Source organism: Panthera onca, chromosome E2, assembly GCF_046562875.1.
Source record: "Panthera onca isolate mPanOnc1 chromosome E2, mPanOnc1 haplotype 2, whole genome shotgun sequence".
Taxonomy (NCBI): Eukaryota; Metazoa; Chordata; class Mammalia; order Carnivora; family Felidae; genus Panthera; species Panthera onca.
In genome coordinates this window covers 56,792,966-56,801,967 of record NC_138353.1, presented here as the reverse complement: position 1 = coordinate 56,801,967, position 9,002 = coordinate 56,792,966, and the positions used below count along the sequence as shown (strand labels likewise).

General features: G+C 62.0%; 1 protein-coding gene across 1 annotated transcript in view; it reads right to left on the bottom strand.

Annotated features, from left to right (window-relative positions):
• The window catches only part of NECAB2 (N-terminal EF-hand calcium binding protein 2), a 28,986-nt gene that overhangs the window by 2,368 nt on the left and 17,616 nt on the right, over positions 1-9,002 (bottom strand). The window contains exons 6-10 of the mRNA XM_078439104.2: positions 6,219-6,355; positions 4,049-4,167; positions 3,808-3,887; positions 1,089-1,142; positions 425-537 (exon numbers count right to left, since the gene is read on the bottom strand). Coding sequence (XP_078295230.2) covers positions 425-537; positions 1,089-1,142; positions 3,808-3,887; positions 4,049-4,167; positions 6,219-6,355 — 503 coding nt within the window. The remainder of the gene's footprint in view (positions 1-424; positions 538-1,088; positions 1,143-3,807; positions 3,888-4,048; positions 4,168-6,218; positions 6,356-9,002) is intronic.

Here is a 9,002-nt window from a genome sequence, read left to right as displayed (position 1 = left end):
CTCCTGACCCTCCTGCTTGGCCCTCAGCACCGTCCTATCGGTTCGGCCTTAGGGCCTCTCCCCGCCCCTCCCCCATCCCAGCCGCTAGCTGGTCCCGTCAGCCCAGCTCCAGAGCCCAGGTCACTCAAAGACCCGCCCGGACCGTGGGGCCTCTCCTGGCCGCACCCGTCCCCACTCACCCCTCCTTCACACAAAGGAGACCTGACCGGCTCTGCCTTCGGCTCGAGCATCTCCGACACGGTCCCTACCAGCCCCCAGTCCTTTCCTGTCGTCACAACCGGGTCGCTCGAGGCGCTTGCTATGTCCCCAGGTCTCGGCTCCAGCCGATGCCCCCCGCAGACCGCCCTCCCCCCGGTTCTGCGGCCGCTCCTCGCCCGGCCTCATGCACGTACGGCCCCCCACCTGGATCAAGCAGGTCACTCACTGGAAGCAGGTCCTGGCCCCCGCGGTCCCCCGCAGGTACTGGCGCAGGGAGTCCACAAACTCGCTCAGCTGCTCGGGGCACACGGCCATCTCCTGCCGGACCAGCTGCAGGTGCTGTGGGGACACAGGGGAGTGAGCGCCCGGCCACCCCGGCTCTCCCTGCCCGAGCCCCGGCCTCCCCAGACCTTCCTTCAGAGAAGACAGGAGAATTGGGCCAAAACAGAACCCAAAACCCCTCCTTGCTCACGCGAGGGCTCCTTCTTAAGCCAAAAGTGGCGAAAAAGAACGAGGACCGAAGGGCTAAAAGCAGACAGCCACGCCCAAGCAGGACACCACACGAGGGTGTGCACAGAGGGGCTCTGCGGCCGCCGGGAGCTGCCCGCGCGGCACTCTGGTCCGAGACACCACAAAATCAGGGCCCAGCAAGATTGGCTTCTGGTCGGGTCAGTGTGTGGGGTCACTGTCCCGATCACTTCGCCCCGGGGCCAAACTGTTGTTGATCAGAGGACACTCCTGGCTGGAGAGGCGTTCAGGGCCTAGGGCCGCATCTCCCCTCGTGGTGGTCCCAGGGGGTGACGCCAGGGGGTGTCAAGGACCTGGAACTCAGTCCTGGCTCCGGCAGGGATGGGGCCACAGGAGAGGGGCAGGAAGGGAGCAGGCCTCACCATGCTGGTGCCTTCTTCATCTGAGAGGCGCTGCTGAAGGTCAAACCAAAGGGTCTGAAACAACAAAGCACAAAGACGTGTCGGAGACCGAGGCCCCCTCCCCCAGGGAGGCCTCCAGCACTACCACAACGAAACCGGAGAGTCCAAAGCCAGCAGAGAGCTCCAGCCTCTGCACCCCAAGCTTCCAGGGGCTCTGGAGTCCCCGGGGCCAGGCCTCGCTGGGCCACCTACCCTCCAGACACAGGGCCGGCTCTGAAGGAGGCTGGGAGGCCCGGCTGGGAGACGGACCAGAGGAAGCGGCACAGATCGTTTCCGGCCTTGGCATCTGAGAAGCGCAGAAGCCAACCAGACCTAGGCAGAGGGCATTCGGCCAGGGGCGGGGTAGTCTTGGGACAGGACAGTTCTGAACCCAGGATGCCGCTGCCAGCGGCCCTGAGATCCCCCCGTCGGCTGGCCCATCACCCCACGTCAAGACCCCCGGTGCCCCGTGAACCTGATAATGGTCTGAATGGGGTGGTTGTGCTAACACTGGCCTCCGGCAGGCCTCGAGCTACATGCTTCACGAATACATCTTGTCTAACTTTCCCGACTCCCGGAGGTGGGCGCGGCCCCACCGTCAGCTCCAGGAAAGCAGGAACCCCGGGCGCGCTGTCACCGACTCACACCGGAGTCCAGAACACAGCCCCCGATGGGTACTCGGCAGTTTCGCAGCGCACGGCCCCGGGGGTTTGAAGCCAGGGCTCTCTCCCCCGGACCCACAAAACCGTGATTCTTCTGCAACTCGGGCGAGCGCCCGGCACCCCATCAGCCCCACCCAGGCAGCGCCAGGCCCAGGTTGGCACGAAGAGGGCGGAGCCCCCTGCCGGCCCCGGATTGGCCCCCGCGGGCGGCCCGGACCAATCAGAGGCCAGCAAGCGGGGCCCCGCCCCGTCTCCAGGACACCCAGGTGCTCCGCGGTCTCCAGCCAGCTGGTTGTTAAGACGACCGGAGGCTAAAAATAAGCTTCAAAGAACCTCCCTCTGGAGGCGCTGGGAGTTGTTATGACAACCCGGCCTCGGGGTCCCGCGGAGCCTTTCCCACCGCTCCCACTCAGCTGCGGGCTTCACGGGAGGGGGGATCCCACCTCGGCCTCAGCCCACCTCCCCCCCACCCCAAGCCCCGTCTCCAAGTCTGGCCTCAGCCCCCCTCTGCGTGGGGGGAGCCCCCCACCCCAGCCCCCCACCCCGCCCCCATGAAGCCCTGAGAAACCCCAAGCCCATCAAACTGCTTTTTTGCCCTTGCCAAAAGATGTCAAAAAAATTCAGAAAAGCGGGAGAAATGTAAACTCGCTCAACCGTACGGTTCGGAGATGCCCGCCGGCTTGGTTGACGTAGGGGTGCTGGTCCCGTGCGTGTGCACAGGCTTGGCGTCAGAATAGGGGTGACAACGCCTAACAACTGCTAACATTGCAATGCTTCCGACGGAGCAGGCTCCGGGCTAAGCCATTAAGGCTTCATTTTCTTGGGGCGCCTGGGTGGCTCAGTCGGTTAAACGTCCGACTTCGGGTCAGGTCATGATCCCCCGGTTCAGGGGCTGGAGCCCCAGGTCGCGCTCGGTGCTGACAGTGGAGAGCCTGGAGGCTGCTTCAGGGGCTATGTCTCCCTCTCTGCCCCTCCCCCACGTCTGTCTCTCTCTCTCTCTCTCTCTCTCAAAAATAAAATATTAAAAAAAAAAGACATTTTCTTTAATCCTTACAACAACCCCATGACAAGCGCTAGTCTGAACATTTTCTCTGTGGTTAGAGCAGGAATCTGAGGCTCAGAGAGGGCAAGTCACTTGCCCAAGGTCACAAAGCTGCTAAATGGTATAACCAGGATTTAAATATGCGCAATCTGATACCTGAGCCCTTTGGTAAAAACCTTTAGGCAACCTGTTCTCTTTCTTCCGACACATGGTCATTGTTTGGGCTGAACTGTATCCTCTCCCAAATCGTAAGTTCCAGGCCCATCTCCTCCCCCCACCCCCCCAGCACCTACGAATGTGACTCTGCCTGGAAATAAGGCCTTTGAAGAGGTAATTACGATGAGGTCACATGGGTGGGCCCTAATCCAACGTGACCCTGATGGTGTCCTTGGAGATGAGGACAGAGCCCAGCATTGAGGGAGGATGCGTGAGGACACAGGGAGGAAGTGACTGTCCTCATGCCCAGGAGAAGGCAGCCCTACCCCCAGCCTGAGCTCGGACTTCTAGGCTCTAACGTGACTGAAGAAATGGCCCCGGTTTGAGCCCCGCCTGTGCTACGTGGTCACGGCGGCCCCGGGAGACAAATGCGGTCATACCGCGAGGACCCGCCGAGTCGTGAAACACCCTCTGAAGACAGGACTCGTGTTTGAGAGATCTATGAGAGCCTCCTCATTCCAGAGGACTCTAAGCTCTCCTGGGACGCCGCCGGGACCCCCCGGCCCTCACCCACCACCCTGCTGCCTCCTGGCATCCCCAGGCCGGCCTGAGAGCAGAGGCGCAGGGAACCCTGTCCCCTCCCCGCACACGCCCCTGCTGACTCTGTGTTCCTTGAGACGCCCCTCCTGGCTGCCCCTTGCCCGGGGCACCTCTCCAGGACAGGTACGAGGGACATCTTCCCCCCAGTCCTGGTGGCCAGGCTCCCAGGCTCCGGCCGGGACTCGGGGCGACGCTGCACCTGCTGGGGGCAGCGGAAGGGGGCGTGGCTCCGCAGGCTTACCTTGTTCTCCAGCCGCCCTATCAGCTCTGCCAAGCGGCTGATCTGGGCTTCGAGCCCCTCCTCCTTGGGGTCCACGGTGACTAGGAGACAGGATGAGAGATGCTCATGGGGGGAGGGGAGGGCAGCCCCCTCCCCCACGCTGTCCCAGTCCCGCTTGGAGGCCCAGGCTGCATCCGGGCCGCTGTCAGAATTTCCCCCCCACCCACCCCGTGCTCCCCACCCCAGGCCGCCACACTCTCACCAGGCGGAAGACTCTTCCCTTGTTCCGCGGCCCCCAGCTTGTGGTTGGGGGCCTGGGGGGGAGCGGGGCCGGCACACCAGGTCTCCGCCGCGCCGTGGCTGGGTTTGCTGTGGTTCTGTCTACAGTGTGAGCGGAGGAAACACACGCTGTGAGGGAGGCCGCAGGGCCCCGTCCGCTCTCAGCAGCTTTGGCAAACGTTAGGCAGCGGCCGTGAGCCCAAACACAGGGCACTTGACCCCGTCTGGCCCTGTTCCTGCCAGGCGGGCGTAATGGCCTCTGTGTCTCGGCAGAGTCGTTGAAGCCCGAAGGCAGGTGACTTCACCAAGACCACCCAGCAGCTGGCAGGGCAGTCAGGATCGAACTTCACTGCATTCTAGGACCACACGGCCCAGCCCCGTCCCCGGGAGCGTCAGTTCCGGGGCTGGGGTGACGCTGAGCCAGGCCCCCACCCCACTGCCTAACTCGCAGCACCCCCTCCCCCTCCCTGTGCGGCGGGGAGCCCGGGTCTGTGCCTGCGAAACAGCCCGCCTCTCTGCAAAAGGGAGCCCTAAGACACGGTCCAGAGACACCATGGAACAGGACAGAAACATCCATGATCCTGACCTCAGCCGGGCCCTAGAGAGAGGGGCCAGGCCCCGTCCCCCGTCCCCTGTCCGCTGCCCCCAGGCACACCGGGGTGCACACAGGTGCACGGCCCTGGCACGCCCTGCCAGGCACACGCGGCTCACCCAGCACATGCCTGGCACGACAGTAGGGGCTCAATCGACACTCGGTGAATTCCCGGACACCCGCGTGCCCAGAGATGCTGGAAAACTCACCGCAGACATCCAGATACACCCAGACACACACAGCAAACGTGCCCTGTGCCCAGCCCCCCTTCTGCACCTTGGTGCCTGCCTCTCCCCTGTGCCGGGGGGGCCACCCCAGCCTTCCGGGAGACGGCGGAGGCCACGGAGTCTTTGAGGCTCCACAAACCAGCGGCAAACTGCGGCGGGGGTCCCCCAGGGGCAGCGGGGCTTTGAACCAGTGGCTGGTGCCTGGACGGGGTGGCCTAAGGGGACTTTGCAGCCCGGAGCCTCAAGAGCTGAGATTTGGGGCAGTTTGAGGTCAGAGTTTGTGTCGGGAGGTGTCTCCCCTTTGTGAACTGCCCCCCCCCCCCCACCAAAGTCCCACAGGAAGGTCCCAGCACAGGGGCGGGCAGGTGTAACCGCCCGCCACGGAGCTGGCGCTGGGCAGGAAATCAGCTACAATTGGACGGCAGCCTAATCTACAGCAGGAGAAAACACCACGTTTTTCACCGAGAGAGTGACCCCAAAAATGAAGGAAAGCGAAGTGTCAGCTTCCAGGGCTGTGGCCGTCACCACCGGGGATGCTCAGAATCGCGGAAGCAGAGTTCTGGGCTCATTCCAATCCGGCAGGCGCGGCCCGGGGCCCGGGATCTGCATTTTACCTTTCCCAGGTGATCTGCCCACAAGGGGCTCAGAATAAACAAATTTTGGGAACAGTGTCACCGAGCAGCCTTCGCGACCGTATCCGGTTGGGACCAGCCCCCGCCGGCCAACATTCACATGCTCAACCCCCCACCCCCACACCGGACAGCAACCCATATCCTGGCCGGGCCGAGCCTCTGGCTGTGAATGCACAGCCGGGCACAGCCATCCGAGGCCCAGCAGTGTAGACATCTGGCTGTTTTTCTCGTCTACCCGGATTTCTTTATGGCCCCTCTGCACCAGACGCATCGGCTGCTCTGGAAAGAAAGGGCGAAGGAGACTTGGCCTGAACTTGGGACGGCAAACGTGAGGGCTGGTGACCCCAGGGCCTGGCATTGCCGGCTGGCAGGAAGGACTCCTCCTCTCTCTGGACACCAGGCTTTCCCTTCCCGACACGGCGCTCTGCCTGAGTTGGGACCTCAGGGCCTTCTCCCCGGCACTCCGGACGCACGTACCCCACGCACACCTGGCATTCTTGTACGCGCACGCGGTCTCGTTCAGTCCTCACGCGCGCTGAAGACGCAGGCACGGGATCGTCCCCACTTGACAGACAAGCGCGGCGGCCCGGCCCAAGGCCACTCAGTCCCCAAGCACACGACCCGGCCCCAGCAAGCAGCAGGTGGCCGCGTGTGCGTGTGAGACACATGCCCACGTGACCCTGCGAGGTCCCAGTGACGCACCGGATCTGGCTGGTCTGTTCTTCAATGGCCTCCACCGCACTCTCCACGGAGCTCAGCAGCGACTGGATCTGATTGGCCGTCTCCTTCAGGAGAAAGCGGGTCACAAACTGGTCCACGTTGCTCCCGCCCTCGTACACCTGTGGAGGGAAAGAAAGGGGCACACGTGGGAAAGGGGTTAGGGAGGGAACTTGGGTGTGGGGTCTGGCACGGAGCGGGATGGCGGTGGCGGGGGGGGGGCACCTGGGGCTGGTGTCTCTGTCTCGCAGGAGGACATGGGGACCCCAGCGCCTCCAGCTTGGAGCATCAGGGAAGGGGCTATGGATTCAGAGATGGCGGTTTGAGCCCTGGCTTCCCCATGTACTCGTTCCTGCCCTCTACGACCACGGTTGGAGTCACTTTAGTACCTATCCTACAAGGTCCCATGGAGGACTGGGTGACAGAATGCGTATAAAATGCCTGGCACAGGCCCTGTAACATAGCAAATACTCAACGAGCGGCAGCTGCTGGGATAAAGATGATGTTAATACCGACGATCGTGGTGGGGGGGAGGAGGAGGGGGGGGAGGGGGAGGAGGAGGGGGGGGAGGGGGAGGAGGAGGGGGGGAGGGGGAGGAGGAGGGGGGAGGGGGAGGAGGGGGGGAGGGGGAGGAGGGGGGAGGGGGAGGAGGAGGGGGGGAGGGGGAGGAGGGGGGGAGGGGGAGGAGGAGGGGGGGAGGGGGAGGAGGAGGGGGGGAGGGGGGAGGAGGGGGGGAGGGGGGAGGAGGGGGGGAGGGGGAGGAGGAGGGGGGAGGAGGAGGGGGGGAGGAGGAGGAGGGGGGGGGAGGAGGAGGAGGGGGGGAGGAGGAGGAGGGGGGGAGGAGGAGGAGGAAGCTGACGGCAGCGATGCTGATACTGGGAGAGATGAGGAAGACGATGATGGGGAGGGGGAGGTGGTGATAAGGGTGGTGGTTGGTGGTGCTGTTCTTGTGGACAGGGGTGAAGTATGTGGGGAGAAGAGTAAGTGACCCTACCCCCTCCTTCCTCCCAGGAGGCTTCCTTGGCCTCGTGGGCCTTCAGGATGCTACGCAGAGAAATGAAGGAAGACTCAACAGCGACCGGCTGGGGAGGTCCAACTGGCTCCTCCCAAGAAAAAGCCCGAGACTCAGTCTCAGAAGCCTCCTCTCGGGTCCTCCCCTCCCCTCGGGTCAGCAGGGAGCCTGGGGGGCACCCAGAGACGAAGATTCAGAGGCCACGAGGAGAAGAACTCAACTCGAGGGAAAAAGAAGGAAGAGGGTTTCCACACACTTCGCGGTGGTGCGGCTCTCCCCTTTTGTCGAGAGTCTGCGGCAAAGACCTTCCCCAAGGCTTCCGGATCCGGCTGAGAAGCCTTTACGGCACAACTGAGGTTCTGGCTGAGCCAGGTCACTCAAGGATGCTAAGGATCACAATGGCACTGTGTTGGGGACGCTGGGCCCTGAAACCCTGTGCAACTCTCCCGCCGCCTCCTCGGCCGAGACCCCACCCTCCCGAGCCAACCGCCCAGCACTTTGGAATTCCGCCCGGTCCCCGGCAAGGCGAGGAAAAACAGGGCTCTCAAGGAAAGCAAATTAAACCATCCATCACTCTGACTGGGAATTGATTAGCAACGAGGGCACAAGGGAAACACGGCTGGAGACAGAGAGGGAAACAGAGGCAGGGGAGGGGAGCACGGGGAGGAGAGGCACACACGGGGAGGCGTGGAGGTGGCCACCCTACGCCAACACCGGAGACGGGTCCCGACGACGCAACGGTGCCAGAGAGTACGTAAGGTTCTGCTCGCCTAATGCGTTTCGATTATTGATTATCCTCCCTAGCAAATAGTTGAAACCACACTCAATCCGGTGATCAACGGGCCCTGGACAAATGAACGGCCAAAACGAACGAGAAGATGCAATGTGGTAAGAAACTGAAACGCAAAGAGAAAGCCTGCTAGGAGCCATCAAGCAGAAAAATGAGCTGAAGTGAAGTGTGTTAAGAGCACTCGGCTCAAGCGACTGAGGGTGCAGCTAGCGGTCCGTGAGCGTAACCCGTTAGCTGAATTCCAAAAAGACACGTGACTTTCAAAGGAATAAAAATGCAGGGGCGTCGGGCTGGCTCGGTTGGTTGAGCATCCGACTCTTGATTTCGGCTCAGGTCACGATCTCGGGGTCGTGAGATCAGGCCCCGTGTGGGGCTCCGCACTGAGTGTAGATAGAACCTGCTTGGGCTTCTCTCTCCCCCCGCCCCACCGTCTCTCTGCCCCTCCCCCATTCACGTGCATGCGTACACGCGCGTGCACGCACACACTCTCTCCAAATAAAAGAAAATGTTTAAATTTTTAAAGGACTCAAAATGCAGCTTTTACGGATTTCTCCTCCACCATAATCAATGCCTCCCTCAGCCAACAGAGCAACTCCACTGATCCCAGAGGAAAGGATCAGATCTGGGAATCGCGTGTCGTGTAGACACACGACTCCTCTTCGGGGTATAGGGCGATATTCGGAAATCTGCAAATTTCTGACGTGTTACCACATGAGCACCTTTCCGGCAAAAAACTGCCTAGGAGTCTCCCCCCAAACACACACATATCTAGGGCTGAGTCAAAGAAAACAGTCTTGAATAGGGAAGTCATGGAAGGAAGGGGCAGTGATGGAGCCGATTAAATGTAAGGGTGCAGGGTCAGGAGACGAAAACGTTCATCGGCGATAGTTTAATTGCAGTCACACTGGATTATGCCAATAAAGACCGGAGAAGTATGGAAAAAAAATATCTGAAAATCTCAAAAACG